Raw genomic sequence first — 25,047 nt, 5'->3', positions numbered from 1 at the left:
GTTCATTTCATGATGTCGTCATATTAAAATGATTTAGCGTTAGTTGGCACTTGGCATAATGGAGGTTTGATGCTGATTGATCTCACGATGCTATGTATAGTACAGCCTACAGCAGTAGCCTACAGCTGTTCCTAATATAATTAATTATTGGCAGCGCAGCGACATAAGGCATGCATAGCTTACCTTTTGGAGGAGAGCGCTGTGAGCTGGCTTAACATTATGACTGGCCGACTTGCACGCGCTGATGCCATTAACCCATTTTTACCTGAGATCAGATTCTAAAAAATGTCTTCTACATCCTGACAGTTTTCTTCAGTCATTCTTCGATTTTTCAAAAATAGCGGACCTACAAGCTCGTAGTGCGCCACTCGGTGGCGCGCTATGAGCTTGTAGATCTGATCACTGGTACACCACCCTCTGAGCTGACTTGGAAACGTCCGTCCGAAACCAACGTCCGTCAACGTCACTCCAAGTACAAGTTCATGAATTCCACACGTGACGTGGCGATCCTCGTGAACGTCCGCACGCTCACGATATGAGCGTAAACGACGTTGTGAACTTGGCCCGTTGACCTTGACTTGACGGTCCATCTGACCTGTCGTGCAGAATGCGGATATTTCTCACTGTGTGTCCCTCGACAGCAACAAACAGCACTATATGCCTGATGCTTAACGTGTTTCACCTGAGGTTTACTGATGTTGTTTCGTCCTCCAGATGTTTCTCACGGTGTACCTCAGCAACAACGACCAGCATTTCACGGAGGTCCCCGTCACCCCGGAGACGCTGTCCAGGGATGTGGTGGAGCTCTGCAAGGAGCCTGGAGAGAATGAGTGTCACCTGGCGGAGATGTGGAGAGGAGCAGGTTAGAAATGACCTTCTAATGAGAGAATGAGTGTCACCTGGCCGAGATGTGGAGAGGAGCAGGTTAGAAATGACCTTCTAATGAGAGAATGAGTGTCACCTGGCCGTGATGTGGAGAGGAGCAGGTTAGAAATGACCTTCTAATGAGAGAATGAGTGTCACCTGGCCGTGATGTGGAGAGGAGCAGGTTAGAAATGACCTTCTAATGAGAGAATGAGCGTCACCTGGCCGAGATGTGGAGAGGAGCAGGTTAGAAATGACCTGCTAATGAGAGAATGAGTGTCACCTGGCCGAGATGTGGAGAGCAGCAGGTTAGAAATGACCTTCTAATGAGAGAATGAGTTTCACCTGGCCGAGATGTGGAGAGGAGCAGGTTAGAAATGACCTTCTAATGAGAGAATGAGAGTCACCTGGCTGAGATGTGGAGAGGAGCAGGTTAGAAATGACCTTCTAATGAGAGAATGAGTGTCACCTGGCCGTGATGTGGAGAGGAGCAGGTTAGAAATGACCTTCTAGTGAGAGAATGAGCGATACCTGGCCGAGATGTGGAGAGGAGCAGGTTAGAAATTACCTTCTAATGAGAGAATGAGTGTCACCTGGCCGAGATGTGGAGAGGAGCAGGTTAGAAATGACCTTCTAATGAGAGAATGAGTTTCACCTGGCCGAGATGTGGAGAGGAGCAGGTTAGAAATGACCTTCTAATGAGAGAATGAGTTTCACCTGGCCGAGATGTGGAGAGGAGCAGGTTAGAAATGACCTTCTAATGAGAGAATGAGTGTCACCTTGCCGAGATGTGGAGAGGAGCAGGTTAGAAATGACCTTCTAATGAGAGAATGAGTGTCACCTTGCCGAGATGTGGAGAGGAGCAGGTTAGAAATGACCTTGTAATGAGAGAATGAGTTTCACCTGGCCGAGATGTGGAGAGGAGCAGGTTAGAAATGACCTAATGAGAGAATGAGCGTCACCTGGCCGAGATGTGGAGAGGATAAAGACAGTCAAAGAATAAAGATTTAAATAAGTTTAAACAAAAAACTTTTCATCAATTAGTTCAACATTTTTCAAAGTAGTGAAAATAGCATATTTTTAGGTGCAAAGCGACCCGTTGTGACTCGTTGTGAGCTTGTATTTTCACTAGTTTAGTTTTGTCTAATTTCTCTTTCGGTCTTTAGCTAAAAAAGGTAACAACTGTTTACAGCGGTTCTTAACCTTCCTTTAGTTCTTGACCAATTAACTAGCATGTTTCAAACAATCCTCATGGCGCTTCGGTGGTGCAGTGTGTCACATACCAAAAATAGGCAATCTACAAGCTCACATCACATCACTCTAACATGTTGTGAGCTTGTCGATCAGCTGTTAATTTTCACACACACTGCACTTTAATTATTTAAATTGGGGTTCACAGACATATTTTAATGTTTAAACATTTCCCCAGCAGCATGGACCAGTTGAGAAACAGCAATCTAATATATATATAAGTATTAAGAACCTACAGCTGGACTTTATTGCTTAAGTGAAGCTTTAGAACATTGTGGAATGTAAACTAAATGGATTCTTTGAATTCAAAAGATCTCTCTCTCTCTCTCTCTCTCTCTCTCTCTCTCTCTCTCACTCTGTGTATCTGACCAATCAGAGCGTGTGGTTGGGGACGGGGAGCGTATGATGGAGGTTCTCCTCCACTGGGGGCAGCAGAGAGGTGAGGTGCGTTTCATCCTGCGTCACGAGCGAGCTCCGGGCCGAGACCCAGGTAAGGGCTGCCAGTACGATTGATTGATTGATTGATTGATTGATTGATTAACAGTTTGCAGAATTACAGTACATTTCAAGTACAACTCAATACAACGACTGTTAACTGTGAGTGGACAACGCCATAAAGCATTACACTTGTTTACAATAGGGCCCACCATTTTCAATTCATCAAATACAATATTAGAGACGTACGAATATACGCAACTATAGGCCTATAGTCAAAACAGGAACTCATCATAGAGGTACAAAAGGAAAATAAACATATACAGTGAGGGGGAAAAAGGGGTGGGTGGGGGATTCAGATTTTACGGGGGCCAGTTTCGAATTGCAGCCGTCCGTATAGGTGCCCTTTGAGGGCGGTTTTGAAGGAGTAAAGGGATTTGCATGTCTTAATGACTGTTGGTAGGGCGTTCCACATTTTGGTGGCATAGCAGCGAAATGAATGTAGTCCCTTGTTTGTGCCGAATCGGCGTTGCACATGGTTTGTTGACTCCATAGCTACATCTTCAACCACCCATTGCCCAATTGACACACAAACAAACAACATCTAGTTTATTAATTCCAAGCTTGGCCAGCAATGTGCCAAATATGACTGGTCGAAGTGTCCATTTCATAGGGAAAGTGACACTTTGGTTCCCAGTTCAGGGCAAGGAAAAAATAGTTTTTGGTTCCAGTTCCGTTTTGGGTTTCCCGAAGTGACCGATTTCAGCGGAAACACTCTGAACTGGTTCAAAATTAGGCAGGAAGAAAGACAGAAGCAGTTGGAAAACGGTTCCGCAGAGTGAGTATACAGAAATGTCTCTTAAAATGAGCATTGTGACTATAAGAAATATGGTTGAAAATGTGTCGAAGTGCTCCTTTAATGTCATTTGCAAGTCGAGCAGAGACAAACATTGATGTCATATTAAAACACGTTAAGTTCACAGTAACAAGACAAGACACGGAATTCATTTAAATCTATTTTTTTTTTTAAGATATTTTTTTGTGGCTTACGCCTTTCATTGATTTTTTAAGGGACAGACAGTAGGCTGACAGGAAACGGGAGAGAGATGGGGGGATGACATGCGGTAAAGGCCGTGTCGGGTCCGGGAGTCGAACCCGCGGCACACCGCGACTGGATCACCAGTCCGGTGCCCAGACCGTTACGCTACGGCCTGGGCCATTTAAATCTATTTTAAATCTAATAGCCACTTGTGCCAAGCTCACAACACGTCAGATTGGCTATTTTGGCTCATACTGCATGACCTTGACCATGACCTTGGATGAGGTCAGGCCCCAGGGTCACAGTGCCAGCAGAGCAGAAGCAGCAGGGTTGCTGGCTCCAACCCGACTACTGCAGTGCTGCTCAACCTTTATTTTCACTTCTAGACAATTAGCATGTTTTACAACAATCCTCCATGCACCACCCCACCCCCATTCATATTGTATTTATCTTTTTTGAGTGGTGCAGTACCACTCCTACAACCAGCTTACCAGCAATGTCTGTATGTGTATCTGAGCACGAGTATATGACTATTTAGTACCAGTAGGGGCGCTGTTTGACAGAAACAGAGAGAGAGAGAGAGATAGTTGTGCTGCCTGTTGCCTGCTAATGAGAGAGAGAGAGAGAGAGAGAGGGGGGGGGGGGGGGGGGGGGAGTTGCACCACTCAGTTCACACGGGTGTGATTTTTGAGTGGTGCAACCACTCCTACAACCAGCAATGTCCGTATGTGTATCTGAGCACGAGTATATGACTATTTAGTACCAGTAGGGGTGCTGTTTGCCAGAAACAGAGAGAGAGAGATAGTATTAGTTCTGCCTGTTGCCTGCTAATGAGAGAGAGAGAGAGAGAGAGAGAGAGAGAGAGAGAGAGAGAGAGAGAGAGAGAGATAGTATTAGTTCTGCCTGTTGCCTGCTAATGAGAGAGAGAGAGAGTTTTTTTCACGTCATATGAAAGCAGGGAATCATAGCTTCAACTTGACATTTTGGTTGTTCAGTTTGACCCACCCGTTTTGGAGATATGGCTTATAGAGTAATGTCTTGCAGAGAAACAGCGAGTTGAGAAAACAGGCTTGAAAGGTTCACTTCTGTGGCTTTGACAGCTCATGGCAATAAATTATTTTGTGCAGTCGACCTTCTCCTTTCTATTCAGTTTTATCTCATTTGATCGCTCACCCGTCAAAATGTGTGCACCTCTCGGCCACTAAACTGTCAGTTCCAACACAATCATATATAGGATAACATTGTTCCAATAATAATATCACAGTGCCGTGACAGCCTATAGGCTGTCCTGATTCCCGCCTCAGACAAGACATCCATCAAGCAGATTAAGAGACCACTGGATTATCACAGTGAGTTACTGCTGGTGCTGTAGTTTCATTAGAATCATTTTCACTGACCACAGACTGACCAGTAATCAGCTTAACGTCAGACACTGCTGACCTATGCCGCTCCGTGTGAGCTGTGCTGTCCATCACCATCACCTCTAGCTCATTATGTTAACAGCCAGCTCACTGGTTTTCTCTCGGTTCCATGTTCCATGACGCTCACAAGAAACCTCGAGTCAGTACTACTGACATTGACATTTTACAACACGGGTTCACTGGCCCATTAGCTGAATATTATTATTATTATTATTTGCGAGGATAGCCCCCCGAGATGCAGCATGTCATTTTTGAAATGGTCCCGTCCTATTCACAGATAAAGATGGAGTTTTTTCCACCCTAAAACATGATCATCAGGTATTATTACAATATAAGGGGGAAGAACTTTTTCCAAAAAGTGTACAGTATTTGTTAAAATCATGCTTTTATGTGGACACGCCCACCAGTGCATTAAGTATGCCTGGTTTGCCTGGTGGGTGGTGGTGATGGGTGGTGATCCACTTGAACTGAAGCCGCACCCACAGCTGTAGTTGTATGATAAAGGGGGAGGGGCTAATAGTGTGGTGTCACTATATTACTGTTTACTTCATTGGCCCGTTTGACTGTCAAGGGTTCAGCCTCCAGGAAGAAACCCTAAATACAATGTTAATACACCATTGCACATAAAAACGACTCCAGGGTGTCTAATGGAGTACTGTCACCTCATAGACACATGAAAAACTGGGGGGAAAATTGTGGCACTCCATCTTTAAATAAAATTAAGCAATATTACACGAGAGGGAGTGCTTTACGCTGCTTAACGGAACTCGCCCTGCAGGCTCGTTCCTGCAGCAACGCATGCGTGCATTAACCCATTTTGACCTGAGATCAGATTCTAAAAATGTCTTCTACATCCTGACAGCTTTCCAAAAAAAGCTATGGGCTCCATTTTCGTCACCGCTAAACCCCAAATCCCTAAACTTCTTTGCCTTTTCTTTTTTTTTTTTTTACTATTTTGCTAAACATTTTTGAATAGTTAAAATGGCCAGTCTATTACAAGCTGACAAGGCTAGCTGAACTATTCAAAATTGATTTTCAAAATAGTAAAAAAAAGACAAGGAAGTTTAGGGATAAGGGGTTTGTCGTTCTTCAATTTTTCAAAAATAGCAGACCTACAAGATCGTAGCTTGTAGATCTGCTATTTTTCAATCGAATAAACACACGTACAGATACAGTTAGCTTCCATCCTCTCCCAGCCACACCAAGTCAGAAATAAATAGCAATCTTAAAAGCATGAACGAGCATTGTATCGAGATGTGAATACAAGTCAAATGGAGATTTGCGTCTAACTTCAGAAAATATTATTTTGGGAACAGTAAAATAGTTTATGCTGTGTATGTCTAAGTGGATATGGAGATGCATGGTTCCAGAGGCTGTTTCAAATATGAAGGAAACGCATTTAGGCCTCAATATTGCTCAATATTTCATGTTAAGGACCCCCAGAATTATGTGTAATTGGCCGCCGACCCCCATCTGAAAATATGTTGTTCCAGAGACCCCCCCAGAAGGAAATATATGAGTTAAAAAAAGAACGAATATATATAAAGATTTGCGCCACATTTTCACGATTTTTCTAAAATAGCAGACCTACAAGCTCGTAGCGCGGCACTATGAGCTTGTAGATGTTGCTATTTCTCAATAGCTAAAGTATAACATAATGCTTAAAACACCAAAAGGGGTTCCCGCCCAGAATGGGTTAAATTGAACACATTATGAAGTTGTCTTTCTTGCCGTAGTGTAGTGATGATACTGTATAGCTCAAAGATCCATATCGCACAAAGATGTGGTGCAGACACAACATTTCAACAGTGACTATACTGTAGTCTCTGCAATAATTATTGCTGCCAATAGCTTGGTCCTTTTGCAGCTTTTTTTTTTGTCGCCACTAGTGCAGGAATCTTCAACATTTTATTCAGGCCACATAGCCTACTGTATAAAGTTATGTTGCAGATGAAACTTTTCCATAGATATAGCTTCATAGACTTGTTAATTTGACGACACTATATCGTCAGTGTAAAGTCACGTTTTATTGTTTGTCTTTTCTGTTAATTAATGTTAACGACAAACCTCCTAACCCATTTTGGGGCGGGAACCCCTTTTGGTGTTTCAAACATCATGTTATAATTTAGCTATTGAAAAATAGCAGATCTACAACTTAGCGCGCCACCGAGTGCTTGCAGGTCTGAAAATCGTGAAAGTATGTATTTCAGAAAACTGGAGGATTTAGAAGAATTTAAAATAAATTAAGGTCGGGCCTAAATGGGTTTCAAATAGCAGCTGCGAGGCATTGTGAGCTTGTAGATCTTCTATTTTCTGCTAATGTTCCCCTCAGAATAGGGATTCTATAGGATTCAAGTGGCTCATGTAAAAACAAAGTTCCAAACACACAAACATTTGGACGTCTCCCCCCTTTGTTGTAACTCTGAAGACCCCCTAGCGGTCCCCGGACCCCCCTGTTGAAGGGCCACAGGGTTGGCAAAAAATGTGTTGAGAGACTACAAACTAATTTGATTGGACTGTCTTACATCATTAGAGGCGTCAACAATGTCTGGCTTGTGTAATAGTTCTTAAGCCTCGAGTCTCCGGGGCCAATAATCAGATTTCCCATATTACTGGGATTGGTGCTACCGCGTTCCATCTCTGACTGGTTCCACTGGTCTCCAGTAAGCATACTAGTAGTGTAGGGTCAGTTGAGGAGGTCAAGGGTTCAAGCTGTGGCCAAGTCACACACAGAATCTAGACCCGAGAGGGCGATTCTACACATTTGCTTCTACAATTTTCAGAAGATCGTATGCTGCTCAGTAGTTCTCAAGGGGCGTACTGTAAGTATATCCGTGACGTGGCCCCCACCCGGCGTCAACCCAGGGAATCTTCACATTTTTTTGAGTGGTGCAACCACTCCTACAACCAGCAATGTCCGTGTATTGTACACCTACCTACTGTATGTGGCATTTGGCATTGGTCACGAGCACGAGTAGAGAGACCGTCTATTTCCGCCTTTTTGGGCGCACTTCCGCATTTGACCTCCAAAATTTGGAGGTCAAATGCAACCGAGCGCTCAATGTTAAAGCTCAGCTGCTCCTCGTCATGAATCCACGGGTCCGCCTGCAGTCCTTCCTCTTACCACTAGGGCCCAGCGCTTCAACATTGGAGTGCCTAGCTGGCCCCTTGGTTAGCATAACCTTCTAATGAGAGAATGAGTGTCACCTGGCGGAGATGTGGAGAGGAGCAGGTTAGAATGACCTTCTAATGAGAGAATGAGTGTCACCTGGCCGTGATGTGGAGAGGAGCAGGTTAGAATGACCTTCTAATGAGAGAATGAGTGTCACCTGGCCGTGATGTGGAGAGGAGCAGGTTAGAATGACCTTCTAATGAGAGAATGAGCGTCACCTGGCCGTGATGTGGAGAGGAGCAGGGGGAGAGAGAGAGAGAGAGAGAGAGAGAGAGAGGTGGAGGGGGGGTGGGGATTGCACCACTCAGTTCACACGGGTGTGATTTTTAATCAATGAAGGCCGACCACTGCCGACGGTTGTGTTTGGACCTATTCGCCCCGGTTCATTTTTTGACGCCGTCATTATATGCAACGCAACGCAGTGGAGTCCCGGTGTTTAGACGTGTTCTTCAACCAATGTATATGATTGATGACGTTTTGATTTGGCAGTTTCCTGATCCTCTCCCTCCCCCCATCCCTGTTTCTATAGTGACTGTCATTGTTCATGTTGGACGTGATGATGTGTCTGCACTCATGTGATGATAAAGTACACATCGTCTCTGTGGGGGTGGAAACCTCATATGTCCACACGCCGCGTTTTAAGCTTGTAGATCTGCTACTGCTGTATGTGGTGGTTATTTTACGAAATAGCCCGTCGGTCTAATGATTGCATGATCTCCTCACTACAGGTGGTCTCAGAGAGCAGGCCAAGAGGACCCTACTGCTGGACAGAACCATGGAGAACGGAGTGAGTGGAAAAAAAACATTCACCTTGTTTTACTGTGGTATAATATGCATTAACCCATTTTGGACTTCAAAATCCTACGTTTTTCAGAAAAACCCATGTTTCTATGTCAGTGGTGCTCCGCCTTTTTCATTTCAAGGACCCCTGAAATTATCTCTATTGGGCCACGGACCCCCATATCAAAATATGTAGTTTCAGGGACCCTGAAATATATATCTTTGAAATATATATTCAAAGATTTGCGCCACATTTTCTCGACTTAAAAAAAATAGCAGACCTACAAGCTCGTATGAGCTCTTAGATCTGCTGCTAAAGCATAACATAATGCTTAAAACACCAAAAGAGGTTCCCGCCCCAAAATGGGTTAAATAAAAAATCACACTCATGTGAAGTGAAGGGCACTCTAATCATCATCATACATCATCACATTCCGTGGTACAAACAAACACACACAGCTGTGCATATAGGAGGGACTATAGCGCCCCTTAACCGTCTTCCTGCCATTGCCGAAGCCCTTCGGCAATTGAAGCATTAATTTGATATTAACGCTTGCTGCCATTGCCGAAGCCCTTCGGCAATTGCGCTTTTATAGTGGATATGATTGATCAAGCCATAATGCTACTCACGTTAGCCGGTTAGCTAGCAGTGTTGTTAGCACTGCAGTGGATCGTTCATATTAATTCACCGTCGCCATAAGAATCCATTCTATCCGTTTCTTTCAATCGCCTGTATCTCCTATTCCTTGTCCCAGATGGCATTTTTGGTCAAAACAGCGTTTCTTTGACGGCACGAGCCGACGTTGTGGAGTGCTAAAATGTACCGGCATGATTCGATTATGTAAACAAAGGTTGTCTTGGCAACGTAAAGCTGGCAGGGATAAGCTCACTTCCGGTTAAGGCAAAATGTGGCTTTTCAAAATAAGAGCTCAAATTAAAAAAATGCTGGCATGAATTAGGTCCTAATTTCTCAATAAATGGCAGCAGTAAAAGGGTTAATAAGAGCATTCTTACATTATGTGATGTTAAAGTGTGTGTATGAGGGAAATATATGATAGCCTGGCAGGCTCAGACTCGATAGCGTGGATTCTCTGATGCTTCCTCCCCGCAATTGAGGAGGACGCGTCGGTGAATCCACGCTATCGAGTCTGGACCGACTGTGGCTCAGGAGGTAGAGCAGGTCGTCCAATGATCTGTGGGTCGACGGTTCGAATCCTGGCTCCTCCTCCTGTCTACATGTCGAAGTGTCCTTGGGCAAGACACTGATCCCCCCCGATGTGCTGGTTGGTATACCTTGCATGGCTTCCGCTGCAATCGGTGTATGAATGTATGTGTGTGAATGGGTGAATGTAATGCACAATCTATGTAAAGCGCCTTGGATAAAGGCGCTATATAAATGCACCATTTACCATTTGCCCCGTCAGGCTAGACATATGAAGCCCAATATACATTTTCCGTTTCCGGCGACCTCGAATAAACAGCAGAGTTATAAGCTCACAGTGAATAAACAGCAAAGCTATAAGCTCACAGTGCGTCCACAACACTGTCATACGCTGGAGCATAAATGAAGCATTATAGGTTTGTCTCTCAGCAGACTTTGATAGATAATATGTCTCTGCTGTCGGGCAGAAACCAACTATGTCCAAACTTTAGATAATATGTCTCTGCTGTCGGGCAGAAACCAACTATGTCCAAACTGTTTTACTTTTCAGGGAATTATTTCTGAGGGGGAGATATCCCCTTTAGTGTGTGTTTAAACACAAACGTTGTCCTAACGCTAACGTTAAAATGCCATTGACAATGAATGGACAATTTTGAGTTTTTTTGTGTAAACACAAACATTGCGTAACACAAACATTAGTGAGGACGCAAGGTGAGGTGAGGATGCAAATTCCGATTGGCCGGAATGAGATGACGTATGATGATGATGTACGATGATAAGAGCGCCCCCTCACTTCACAGTTGGTACTGTGACTTTTTACATTGTCGGATACTTTGCACGTGTCATTATATTATCACTTCCAGCCAAATCCAGCTCAAGTGGAGTTAGGAGGTTTTTGACCATAATTATGTCGTTATAAAGTGTGTTCATCTTCCACTCTGCAGATGCTCTGTGTGCCACGCAGGGGAGAGCGGGTGGAGTTAGGAGGTTTGAGGATCCGTTGGAGTTGGGAGGTTTTAGTCAGAAGTGGTTTTTAATTGGTTTCATTGGTTCAATATTTGTAAAAAACCCAGAGACAGTTCGTAAAGGGTGTTCAATAGGAAAGGGTTGGTCCTTTAACCAATTCTGACCTGAGATCAGATTCTAAAAATGTCTTCTACATCCTGACAGTTATCTGAAAAAGCTATGTTTATGTATCTCGGGAGCCAATTCGATGACGGGGGCTGTTCCTTTTTTTTCAAGATACTCGGTAGATGATTGGATGGGACCGTCTGTCTATCACTGTGTGGGCGTGCAAACACAACCAATCATATCGACGTGTCTATATAGCGTCACATCCGGTTTCGCACATAATCCCGCCCTTATAGCTCACGCTGATTGCTTCGAACCGGGAGCGGTTCGGTGTTATAGCTCAACTCCCCTGAGCTAGATCTCAGATGGATGCTGTCTTGGGGGAACACGGTTACCCAATACCGCCCCCATCTGGCAGAGTCGGGTTAAGTTTCTCACAGCCGACGCAGGAAAAAGACCGAGGCGACAAACACCACCGCCGCCACCAGGACGGGGAGCAGGAGGCCGCTATAGTCGTCGTCGTCGTACGGGTTCGGTGTTCTGTGCCCCGACCGTTTCCTGTACCTATTCTCGCCACCCTCTCCTCCATCGCTGTCCTCCTTCCCCCACCGCTCCTCCTCCTCCTCCCCGCCGTCGTCTCGAGGCGGCGGGAGCTTCGGCACGTCTGCCAAGGTCCCCTTCATCACGTAGAGGGCGCACACCTTGGGGTTGTCGTGGCGGCCCTTGACGAACTCCACGGTGAGCTTGCCGCCGCTGACGGCGGACGACGCCTCCCCACCCCGCACGCGCAGCGTGCCGCGCAGCAGGGAGAAGGGCACGGCCTCGTCGTGGGCGGCGTGGCTGCGGCCCCCCGCCCGCTCGAAGATGTCCAGCCCCCTGACCACCACGTGGCCGTCGAGGCGCACGTCGAACACCTTCTGCCGCGGCCCGCCGAAGTAGACCTCGGCGAACTTCATGACCAGCACGTACGGCCCGTCGTCGCCCACGGGCACCTCGTAGCCGAACGTGTGCTCGCTGTAGCGCTCCGTCTGGTAGAGCACCTGGTCCTGCCGGGCGGAGCAGCGTGTGATGGGCCGGCGCGCCCCGTAGTCGGACGCCACCGATCCCGTCCGGCTTCCCTCCAGCGGGTCCTTGCCGTAGCGTATGCCGTGCGCGTCCGTGTGAGCGTCCCCTCCGGCGTTCACGGCCCAGATGACGCGTTGTGCGAGTCCGTAGGAGGATGAGGAGGAGGCGACCAGCGCTGGGACGTTGACGTCGCCGGCTCCCAGGCAGCGGCCCGCCAACAGCAGTAGCGACAGTAGCACCATGGCTAGCAGCCAACCCGCCAGCCGTCCACCCGCGACGCACCGCATTGCCATGTCTGCACACGGCCTTTAGTGTGACGTTTCCGATGCTTCGAGCAAACTTTGCTCTGTGTTCTTCCTTACTGTAAGTCTAACTAATCGCTAGCTATACACTCCACAATCCACCGTTTATATAACTATACCTGCTCGATGGCTCCTTCCCGGTAAACCTCCACTGTGACGAGCAACTTAGACCCCTGGGAGTTCATGTTGTGACCAACCTGGTCATCAGTGACGTCAGTTGACGTCTATGATGTATCCGTGACGTGTATATGACTTCAAATTTGGGCAAGGGTTTTCAGCCCCAAGGGGGCCAGTGAGGCGCTCCCAACATTGAAGCACGGGGCCCTAGTGGTAAGAGGAAGGACTGCAGGCGGACCCGTGGATTCATGACGAGGAAATTTATAGGACAGGCACTGTCGAGAGAGAGAACAATAAAACAATATATTTATAAAACAGACATTATTTGTAGAATGGGTCTTTTAGTCAGGCAGGAAATTGCTGATTTTAATACATGATAGTTCAGTTGGCATATAATTTGGTACCGATGACCTTCATATGACCCTAATTATAATAATCAACCTCGGGCCACGAATTACACATTTTTCATGGATTTAGCACTGCGCCACTTGAGCGCAAAATATATAACTTTTTTTGGTGCATTTATATAGCACCTTTATCCAAGGCGCTTTACAGAGATTGTGCACACACACACACACACACACACACACACGCATTCACACACGGATGCCGGAGGAAACCATGCAAGGTGCCAACCTGCACATCGGGAGCGATTAGGGCTTCAGAGTCTTGCTCAAGGACACTTCGACACTAACTCTGGGGGAGCCCAGGTTCGAACTGGGGTTGCCATCCAGTCACTCTATACCCCCTGAGCCACCGCTGCATGTTGATATGTTTCAGGCCTGATTATTGACTGTTTCAGGTGGGATGATTGATGGTTTTCAGGTGTGATTGACATTGATTGATTGTTTTCAGGTGTGTGGACCTCGTGCGGACGTCACTCTGTCTGACCTCCAGGACATGGCTGCCCGCCAGCAGCTACAGATCAATGCCCAGCAGCAGCTGCTGGCCTCCAAGGTATATCAATGGTCATTTATCACGATGAATAACCCATTCTGACCTGAGATCAGATTCTAAAAAAAATCTTCTACATCTGGACAGTTTTCTGAAAAAGCCGTGTTTCTATGTGTCAGTCGTTCTTCGATTTTTCAAAAAAACACCAAACACAAAACACCAAACACCAAAAGGGGTTTACGAATCCCAATAGTCTTGTGTGTGATTTGATTTGATTTGGTTTGATTAGACAAAATACAAGTTACATAATATGTAACTTGTATTTCGTCATGATATTATCATGTCCATCGAAGAAATATCAATGATACACAAACACAAGAAAGTCTTTCGACTTATATTTCCTTGCTCTGAGACAAACAGCAACAACAACAGAATACATACAGGCAACACAGTACATCAATAAATATTACAATCAAGAGCTGTACACTACCTAGTACAGCATAAATGCATAGAATCACATTACTAATATAAGTGAAGATACTATTCTGCAACATGTTCTAAAAAAAGCCATGCTCTGACCCTTATCTTAAAATATACGAATGCAAGTGATTCTGGTACAGTCAACAGTATAGTATGTTGATATAACCATCCATGTAATTAACGCTTAATTAATTCATTCATTAATTCATTCATTAATCTATTTATTAAACTCCGATATACAGTACATTAATTCATCATGAATTAATCATTAGCTGTCCTGGTTCTCATCTCAAAATAGCAGATCTACAAGCTCATAGCGCGCCACCGAGTGGCGCGCTACAAGCTTGTAGGTCTGCTATTTTTTTAAATATTTATTTCAGAAAACCGGAGGATTTAGAAGATATATATATATATATATATATATATATTTTTAGGTCAGGCCTAAAAATGGGCTAAATGGGTGAAATAAAGGTAAAAGGAAAGGAAAGGTACCATGTTTACCCTGCAGGGTAACTGGACTATAAGCTCAATAACTTGTTTATACAGCCAGGCCCTGCTCATAGAACATTTCATGGTAGGGGGTTCAACAATGCCTTGCTCAAGGGCACTTCAGCGGTGGTATAATTTTAACGTGCCGGTTCCGGGGATACGAACTATAGCGACCTTTCCGATATCAAGACTGCTCCGCAAACCGTTCGGGCACACCGCTGCCTCGATGGTGGTGGTGACGATGATGATGATGGATGGATGGATGGATGTATTTCTGATGGTCTTATTATGTCCAGGAGCAGCGGCTGCGCTACCTGAAGCAGCAGGAGCACCGGGTGGAGCAGAGTAGGCATGTAACGATATATCGTATATCGCGATATATCGATATTATATCCCGAAGATATGTATCGATTTATAAAAAATAAAAAAATTGATTAAAAAATATATATTTATTTTTTAGGGGGGGGCTATAGTGTGTGATAAGAAATGAGCTGTAATCATATTCCATCATATTCACATGATTTTGGAGAGAAATGAGACAGTAGAGGCCTGGAGAGGGGAGCTGTATATGTGTCTGTGACTGTGCCCAGGTGATGGTCGTTATTGATGCTCATTAATACATCAAGGAAGGCAATTGTCTTTGCAATGTAGTTAAATAAAAATTGTGAAAAAAGCTTTGGAGGGGAAGATAAATCATTTAAAAAAAAAATTGGTAATTTGTCTGGAAAATCATTGTGTTGAAAATATCGTGAAAAATCATATGGTGAACCTCATATCGTGATACGTATCGTGAGTTACATGCCTAGAGCAGAGGGTCTTATGTCTGATGGTTTTATTGTGTACATGCCTAGAGCAGAGGGAGTCTTATGTCTGATGGTCTTATTGTGTCCAGTTACATGCCTAGAGCAGAGGGAGTCTTATGTCTGATGGTCTTATTGTGTCCAGGAGCAGCGGCTGCGCTACCTGAAGCAGCAGGAGCACCGGGTGGAGCAGAGGGCCCAGCAGCAGCAGGCGTCGGAGCAGGAGAGGCTCCGGCAGCTCCGGGAGAACGCGCACAACCAGGAGGCCAAGCTCCGGCGCGTGCGGGCCCTCCGGGGCCAGGTGGAGCAGAAGCGTGCCAGCAACAGCAAGCTGGGTGAGTGGTGTGGGGGGGGGAATTAAAAAACTTCAGTGCACTGTGCCTACACATGTTGCGACAGCAAGTCGCAACATGTGTAGGCACAATGCAAGGAATAAATGCATTCGCCATGTATCTGAAGGAAGTCTGATCCAATCATTTTTAGATTTCTCCAGTTTAATCCTGAGTTTAAGTTTTTGTTGTGTTCAAGATCTGATTTTAGGCATGTTTAAGCCTCCAGGAAAATCCGTGTTGAGGTTCTTAATCCACTGTTTTTCATTAAAACGTCTTTGTCCTACTGTCCAATTGGGATTGTGTTGAAGTCCAGCGCATTTTAGAGCTTCAATGCCGTGAGCCATGAAATGTTGCACAAACCTTGTGGTTGTCTTTTTTCCATTGTTAATATTGTATCTGTGTTGTCCCAGCCTTGTACCTATTGTTTTACCCGTTTCTCCGACATATTGTAAACCACATTTTTCACATGTGATTAAGTAAATGCAGTTGCTGGTTCTGGTTGTTATTTGTTGTTTAATCTCTAACACGCGTTTTGTAGTTCTATTTTTGACTAATTGTTTGGGTTTGAAGTATTCTGGTCCCTGGCTTGCTGGTGTGTTGATTTCTTTTAGCTTGCTGTGTACTAGATAATCTTTAAGGTTTTTGTTTTTTCTGTAGGCCGATATAATTTTATAATCTTTTAGAAGATCATCCGTTCGGTTCTCAAAATTCCTTTTTATTCTGTTGTTGGCTAGTGTGCTCTGTGTTGAATAACTGGTTATCAGGGCCAATTTGGGACCTGGATCCTGCACTCTTATTTCTAAGAAGGTACTTTGAGCTTTCCGGAGGAATGTCCTAGTGTATCCTCTTAGTCTGAGGGCCTTAAATAGTGTTTTACAGGCTATTTTGAAATCACTTCTTTGCGTGCAAATCCTATGGAATCTTAGTAGTTGTGATTTGACTATCCCTGTGTAGGAGTGTGTCGGGTGGAAGGACGTTTTGTGTAATAGGGCGTGGGTGTCTGTTTCTTTAAAGAATACTTTTAAGTCTAGTTTCCCATTTGTGTTAAAGTTTGGGCCCTTGAAGATTGTTACATGACTCCCGATCCCGACGGCCTTTACTGCATGTCCCCCCCCCCCCCCCCCCTCAATCTCTCTCCCCATTTCCTGTCAGCCTACTATCTGTCCCTCCATAAAAAAACAAAAAACAAAATAAAGGCGAAAGTCACAAAAATAAATTTAAAGAATGCCTTATTCTAGAATACTACTTTTTTTCCTTTGAAACAAAAGGCCTGTGGTCTCCGAGGCTATAGACTACAACTAACGTGGGAAGTTTGGAAAATCCCCTTACACCCAAAATATGGGTGTAAACAGCTTAGTGAATCGCGGGCCCAGTAAAGTGCAACGATATTAGCTTATAGTATTAACCACATTTGGTACACACAAATACACAACTCCCAGTGGACTGGGACAGATGTTTTATTACAGTAACACATTATTGACGCATTTACGTTTTTATTTGTATATTTAAGCTCCGACAATGTAAGTAAAATGTAGTCTGGGGGTATTACAGGATTGCTACTGTGGCTTTAACACATTTTAGACAAATAAAAGGGAAAGAAAAACAGACTTTTTTGCATCAGTGTTCAATCAAAATCAAATGCCCTAATAGTTAGTCCCCTAATAGTTGGCCTTCTGTTGTAAAGCTCTCTCATTGTCTCTCCCTGCAAGATGTGTTTTTATAAGCCTGTTAAAATAGCATTCAAAAGATTTTAAAACAAAATGTGAGACACCAGAGGAGTTTATAAATGATAGCCAATAGGCCTATATAATGGTCGAACATGACATCAAGGCATTTAATAGCAACTCAAGTATAGTAAGTTGCTAACCCGGTGGTCTGGGTTCTGTAATGTCAGCAGTCAGATTTGGTTTGATGTTCTTTTTTACCTCGTGGTATTTCAAATCAGCCCATATAGTCCATTAGAATGCATTTAGATTACAGCAGATGAGATGATCGACGGTGACCCAGACACCAGGAGGTTAGGGTTCAACACATATACATGATTTACGTTTATTTTTATATATAAGCCGCTTGTCCTTCTGCGTATAAGAGCACCACGTGGCTGACATGGAAATGACCTGTGCGTGTGTGCGTGCGTGTGTGTGTGTGTGTGTGTGTGGGTAAAGGTACTTGTGTTCATATTTGGAAGCCTCACTAATGTCCATAAATCAGTCGTGAGGAGGGGCCTGCAGTGCAGATTGCAGGCATGCCCAATAAGCCGAGAGCTAATATAAGGCATCGGCAAAAGTTCTCTTCAGTGTCTGCAATAATTGACAGGCGCCATATATATGGAGAAGGCGATGCTTTCTGTACCCCGTGATCTGTATCCTGAAGCACTTGTTGCAGAGTTTTTTTACCAGCTGCAAGCTGGTCAATATTAGCTTGCCATAGTTCCGACCGGGTAGTACACACTGGAGATCATTTTCTGCTACTGGTTGCCAAGCCTGCATATTTCCAGCCTAACGTGGATTCATTCAGAGTTGCTTGCCTGGTTTGGTTTTCGGAGGCTGCTTAGCTCATTTCTGTCACGACAGTTGCCACCACTGGCAACAACCCATAACATCCCATCGTCTGCACGGCATGGCTAGTCGAGCAGTTCTGATTGGCTGCCTCGTCTCCAGCCATGTTGCCTCAGAATTCTTTAGGGTCACTAATTTGAGCATAACAGCGGAGCGCAGCTAAAAAAGTGGCATAACGTCAGCAGCGGACCCACAGATAATAATAATGCAGCTGGTAATTAATTGATTTAATCAATTTGGGCTTGTTTTCAAGTCTGCGCATCCACTATTGTTTGTGTTCAAGAATGTCTTGTCAAATGTGAATGCAGACAAAGATGTTAAATGTGTGTGTGTGTGTGTGTGTGTGTGTGTGTGTGTGTGTGTGTGTGTGTGTGTGTGTGTGTGTGTGTGTGTGTGTGTGTGTGCGTGCGTGCGTGCGTGCGTGTCTGTGTGTGTGTGTGTGTGTGTGTGTGTGTGTGCGTGCGTGCAGTGGAGGAGATCGAGCAGATCACGGGGCTGTTCCAGCAGAAGCAGAGGGACCTCCTGCTCGCCGTGTCCAGGGTGGAGGAGCTCAGCCTGCAGCTGGACTCCCTGAGGAGCAACAGGACGGAGCCTCCTCCTCCTCACCTCACCTCCACCTCCTCCTCCTCCTCCTCTGCTGTGGAGCTGGAGCGCCTCTACAAGGAGCTGCAGGTGAGACCTGAACACGGGGCATTATAACCCATTCTGACCTGAGATCAGATTCAAAAAATGTTCTTCTACATCCTGACAGTTTTCCATTCTGACCTGAGATCAGATTCTAAAAATGTCTTCTATGTCAGTCGCTCTTCGATTTTTCAAAAATAGCAGACCTATACAAGCTCGTAGCGCGCCACTCGGGCCCCTTTTCCACCGGTTGGTTCCCAATGGGAACCGGTTCAGTTCTTTTTGGTTTTTAGTCCATGAGCCAGAGCTCCAAAATTGAAACTTTAATTATGAATTGAGTGTGCAAAACCATACCTATATTAGATTGTTATCACCATTAAACTTCCCCAATTGAGTACTTACACGAATACAATTATTTATTGTATTACAAATTTTACATTTTAAAATATGCAAATGAGGCATTATGTAGGAAAATATGCAAAATAATCGAAAATATGAAAAAGCTACTACTGTGGAAGGGTTATCAAGTATTAATTGACTTGTATTGATCCTATAAACAATGTAATATAGGGTATAGTTTGCCCACCAATTTTGGAGCTCTGGCTCATGGACTAAGAACCAAAAAGAACTGAACCGGTTCCCATTGGGAACCAACCGGTGGAAAAGGGGTCTCGGTGGCGCGCTATGAGCTTGTAGATCTGCTATTTTTCAATAGCTAAAGCATAGCATGATGCTAACACCAAAATGGGTTCCTTTTGGGGTTCCTTTTGTTCCAGAATGGATTAAGCAACTACTCGTAAATCCACTAGTCCACCTTGTCGGTACCCCCCGATTTTGTATAGGCCTCAAGATCAGGTAGATTATAGTTATAGTCACCAATATACACCGTTTCTAAATGTACAAATATTTATTTACCAAAAAAAAACACATAATTATTTTTACATAATAGGTGGTTAAACAACTAGTCGACTAGTAAACTAGGCAACTAGTCAACTAGTAAAAATGACTAAAGTAAATGTCCTAAACTAACACATCATCGTGATTTTAATTGGTCTTTATTTTCCCGTATAGGGATAACAAGAAAAAACACAATATACAGTAACAAAATGCAACACGACACCACGGACTATAGAGTGGTACAGTATGCGCGTGATATCATCATCAAACCCAGGAAGTTATGCAGGAATGCCTACTGAGTGGCAAAACAAATCCTTTCTGGTCCTTGACAGCCTGGCCTGCGTGCATTCAAACAGAAAAGTCCTATCTGATGGCATTAAACGACGTTAAACAATGTTGAAAAAAAAAAAAAAAAAAAAAAGAACCTGTGGATAAAGAAACACTATTTGAAAAATGGTTGTATAATATGATTGTGGAAAAACGATGTTAAACTCACTTTGCCTTTCGCTTTGCCACCCGATTTGCCATTCACTTTATGCATGCGCATACTACGCTACCTGTAAATAACAAGCATAATTCATGTTTGTGATTATTTAATATAATAATAATATTAATGTATCATTGTTAAGTTCACAGTTGAGTGCCACCGATATTGACGCATTTATTTTGGAGAGGTTCGCGTGGTCTGCGCATTTCACAATGTATATATTATATGTACATGGAAGAAATGTGATTAATACAACGAAATTAACCACTAGAAGGTCCTAAATTAACTTAAAGGACCACTTCACCACTTTTCAACCTATCTTCATATAATAGGTCCTCACTAATAATCATGAAAAAAATGGCGCAATTTCTTTCTACTCGGTCTGTGTCTCATAGGAGGACTGTGGAAAATGCAAAAATGGAAGCCATCGTTCTCACGATAATGAAAATCTAAACATTTTTGTAAAAAAATCTTGTTTAAAAAAACTCTGCCTAATGATGATGTCACTGGAAGACGGTTTCTACACTGCCCACAGCCCTGCTCCTATGAGACACAGACTGAGTAGAAAAAATTCGTGACATTTTATCATGATTATTAGTGAGGACCTATTATATGAAGATAGGTTGAAAAGTGGTGAAGTGGTCCTTTAATTAAGCAGTCGCCGTCTCTGTGACATTGTTGTTCTTTCAACATTTTACAGAGTATAGAGATCGACTACTATGCAATCAAATAAGTCTGTATACAAGATAATCTCAGATTTCAGAGAGGGAGGGAAATACTACATTAACTGTTAACTCTACAGACACAGGAGATGCTTTACTTCAGTAGTCATTATTATGCGAGGATTTGTCAACAAAATGAAGATGATTGTTGAACAGTTAAACAGAGTCAATTGAACCCCCTATGACAATGTTCAACCACTAGGCATGTAACGATATATCGTATATCGATATATATCGATATTAATCCCGACGATATGAATCGATTCATTGAAATAAAAAAATCGATACAATAAATACTTGTGTGCTTTAGTCATATTCCATCATACTCAAGTTCTTTTGGAGAGAAATGATAGTCACTTTCAGTAGTAGAGCACTGTAGAGGGGAGCTGTGTGTGTCTGTGACTGGGGCTGTGTGTGTCTGTGAGCTGTGTGTGTCTGTGACTGCGACCATCACCCAGGTGCTGGTCGTTGATGCTCATCAAGGAAGGCAATTATGTTTCTGCACTGTCAAAAGTAATGCTACTTCTTTTGCAATGTAGTTAAATAAAAAATCTCAGGGGGGAAGATGAATTATATAAAATAAAATAAAATGGTAATTCTTATTTAAAATATATATATTCTTTAATATTGTGAAAAATCGTATCGTCAACCTCATATCGCGATACGAATCGTATCGTGAGTTGAGTGAATCGCTAACATGCCTATCGACCCACTATAGAACTCAGTGGCGTGCACAGACATTTAAAGGGGCAGGTGCTCAAGTGAAAAAAGGGCACCTAGCACGTGGAACCGGCCGGTTGCCTTAACCCATTCTGACCTGAGATCAGATTCTAAAAATGTCTTCTACATCCCGACAGTTTTCTGAAAAAGCTATGTTTCTATGTCAGTCGTTCTTCGATTTTTCAAAAATAGCAGACCTACAAGCTTGTAGCGCGACACTCGGTGGCCCACTATGAGCTTGTAGATCTGCTATTTTTCAATAGCTAAAGCATAACATAATGCTAACACCAAAAGGACACCAAATAGACACTAGGGGGTGCTCCAGCACCCCCTAGTGTCTATCTGTGCACGCCACTGATCGAACTCTTCACAGTATACACACCTCCCCTTCTGTTCTATAATACCAACAGCTGAGGAACAAGTTGAACCAGGAGCAGAGCGGCAGGCTGCAGCAGCAGAGGGAGACGCTGAACAAACGCAACCTGGAGGCCGACGCCATGGACCGGCGCGTGGCCGAGCTCAGACAGAGGCTGTGGAAGAAGAAGGCCGCCCTGCAGCAGAAAGAGAACCTGCCGGTCAGTCTGTCCGTCCGTCCATAGCCTCGGAAACCCAGACGTTTTTATTTCCAGGGAGGAAAAGAAAGTCTGGGTCCGAGTCCACTTCAATTCGGCATAGTCATAGAGCAGCGCAAACATTGCTCACTCTCTGCTGATTTCTGATCGTCTGCACCTTTGTAAAATTGACACACACGCACACACGTACACACACACGCTCCTCGCTCTCTCTGTCGCTCTAAGTAATTAGTCGCATGTCGCGCAGCTGCGCATAGTTTCTCCCGGCAGATCCTGCCGGGAGCTGCCTATGCCATAAAAAGCATAGGTTAGTTCCAGGCTACAACAACAGCAACAACTTCACTCGACTCTGTCGGGGGTTCAAAAACTGTTTATATTTTTCAGGACTCAAATTTCTAAAATAGAATAAAAGTAGCGGATCTTCAAGGTTACTTGGCAACTCTGTTTCCATGCTTTCCATACATATATATGTTTGGGGGTCCTTGACATGAAACTGTTTGCATGAGGACCACTGCTATAGAAACATGAGGTTTTTCAGAAAATTGTCGTGATTTAAAGATTTTTTTTTTTAATTTCGACGTCAGGCCTAAATGGGCGAAGGATATGTATCACTGGTTTCTTTCCAAATTGTCCTGAAAAAAAAACCTCAAGGGGATTGGTCCATGTAAATGACCCATCTCTTTCATCCTTTTAGCCCTATAATGTCTAACTATAGAGCGTCGCAGTCCCGCCCCCTCGAGAGACCCGGAAAAGAAATCCCCGTTCATTTTCCTCATAGACTTTTCAGAAAGTTTTTTATTTAAAGACGTTTACGCCGCGGACAAAGACAATTCTTGTCGTGACAAATCATGACAATAAACACAATGTTTTGGGCCAAACAAAGAATTAGAAAGTAGAAAAAAACGTCAGGTTAGAACACTTTTTTTGTTGTTTTTCTTCTCAGGAATTATTTGTTTGGTCCAAAATATTGTACATTTGTTGTCATGACTTGTCACGACTCGAGTTGGCTTCGTACGACACTTTAAAAGGTCTTTAAATAAATACGTTTTGAAATAAATGCATTGGGATTAATTTCCTGGCGTCGTCATGAAAGGGGGCGGGACTGCGACGCTCTATACCTCGTGCTGTTTACATTTCTGACTAATACAGTCAGTGTTCAATCAAAATCAATCAATCAATCAATCAATCAAATCAATCTCCTCCAGACGGCACCAGACGGCCAGGGCCCAGGGCAGCAGCACTGTGTCTCCTCCTCCTCCAGAGTAGCAGCCGTGGGGCCTTACATCCAGTCGTCCTCCTCCTCCAACGGGCCCACCCAGGGACCCCCGCCGGTCCCGGCCCGCCACGAGGTTCTGGTGAAACCCGCCTCCTACCCCGACGGGACGTCCACCCTGCCCATGCCGGAGTCCTCCTCCGCGAAGCCCCCTCCCCGACCGCTGAAGCCAGCCTCAGGTATACCGTATACGACTGTATTGCCTGATTTATCCCATTTCGACCTTATCCCAGTTTCCTGAAAAAGCCTAAGTTTCTATGTCAGTCGTTCTTCGATTTTTCAAAAATAGCAGACCTACAAGCTCGTAGCGCCGCGCTATGAGCTTGTAGGTCCGCTATTTTTCAATAGCTAAAGCACAACATAATGCTAACACCAAAAGGGGTTCCCGCACCAAAATGGGTTATAGGGTAACAGGAAAAGTGGGCACCTTGATGTAAAATTGGCTATTTTTTCCCAAAAATGTTAAGACCATTTACCAAATGTTTGTAATGTTAAGTATAGTCTATACATGATTGTATTGAACATTCACCCCTTTAAGGCCAAATATTTCTGCAACAGAATTGCTACAATACCTGCTTAACCAATCCTTTTGGGCATAAAAAATAATCTGAATGTAAGTCTGATAATGATGTACCTGCCGTGCATGTTCACATCATGTATTATTTATTACTCAATACCATTTTTCAAATATTTTAGTTTTTAACATTTTGGACGAAATAGCCAATTTTAGATCAAAGTTCCACTCTTCCTTTTAGTGCCCTCTCTTCTCGTATACGACTTACAGTATGACCTACATTGAACGCAGCATCAGCACTATGTATTATAGGATCCACTGTTGCACAACCAAAATGATCTTGGCTTCAAGAGTCTCACGTGACGAAGGTTAGAAGGTTACCTATTTGGGCTGTATTCTTGATAACAAACTGACAGGTGAAAAAAAGAATTGCAACAAAAGTGATCGCAAAAGTCAAATCAAAGAGCTTCAGACCTCCCGAAACAAACTGATACGACTACTACTCATTCTTAAAGGACAACTTTAGTATTTTTCAACCAAGGTTCATGTTTTAGGTTGTTATTAGAGAAAGTAAAAGATGAGTGTTCATTCTTTTTCATTTGCTGCTTTCTTTCGTTTTAGGGATTTTAGCTGTTTTTGACAGGGGGGCGGGGGCATTCGAGCATGGGGCTAAATATGTATTTTTTTGCAAAATGTTATAGCGATTTATTTTGTTATTATTTACTATAGTCATACTAGACCGCAAGAAATTACATCTGGCCACAGAAGATCAGAGGATCTACTGAATGTGAAGGTAGTCTACTGCGGGGGAAGCCACACTGTGTGTCATAGGCTCAATATGTCAGTTTGACACATTCAGTAGATCCCGTGATCTTTTGTGGTCAGATATAATTTCTTGGGGTCTAGTAGGACTATAGTAAATAATAAAAAAATAAATCACTATAACATTTTGTAAAGAAATACATATTTAGCCCTATGCTCGAGTGCCCCCGCTCCCCTTTCAAAA

General features: G+C 43.8%; 2 protein-coding genes across 2 annotated transcripts in view; one reads left to right on the top strand and one right to left on the bottom strand.

Moving 5' to 3' along the window:
- Positions 1-714: 714 nt before the first annotated feature.
- LOC310858279 (apoptosis-stimulating of p53 protein 2-like) overlaps positions 715-25,047 on the top strand; it is a gene marked incomplete at both ends in the record, with an annotated part of 55,240 nt that continues 30,907 nt past the window's right edge. Inside the window, 8 exons of the mRNA XM_083764385.1 lie at positions 715-862; positions 2,492-2,605; positions 8,911-8,969; positions 13,535-13,636; positions 15,488-15,677; positions 18,702-18,904; positions 22,093-22,257; positions 23,460-23,706. Of these exons, the coding sequence (XP_083620511.1) occupies positions 715-862; positions 2,492-2,605; positions 8,911-8,969; positions 13,535-13,636; positions 15,488-15,677; positions 18,702-18,904; positions 22,093-22,257; positions 23,460-23,706 (1,228 nt within the window). The remainder of the gene's footprint in view (positions 863-2,491; positions 2,606-8,910; positions 8,970-13,534; positions 13,637-15,487; positions 15,678-18,701; positions 18,905-22,092; positions 22,258-23,459; positions 23,707-25,047) is intronic.
- On the bottom strand, positions 11,630-12,553 carry LOC310859151 (malectin-B-like; the record flags this gene model as incomplete). The annotated part of the gene is made up of 1 exon (XM_083765551.1): positions 11,630-12,553. One exon carries the CDS (start codon positions 12,551-12,553, stop codon positions 11,630-11,632), a length of 924 nt encoding a protein of 307 aa, XP_083621677.1.

The sequence above is a fragment of the Protomyctophum parallelum genome (genome assembly GCF_964188405.1).
Source record: "Protomyctophum parallelum genome assembly, chromosome: 5".
Taxonomy (NCBI): Eukaryota; Metazoa; Chordata; class Actinopteri; order Myctophiformes; family Myctophidae; genus Protomyctophum; species Protomyctophum parallelum.
This window is presented reverse-complemented; position numbering and strand designations above follow the sequence as displayed.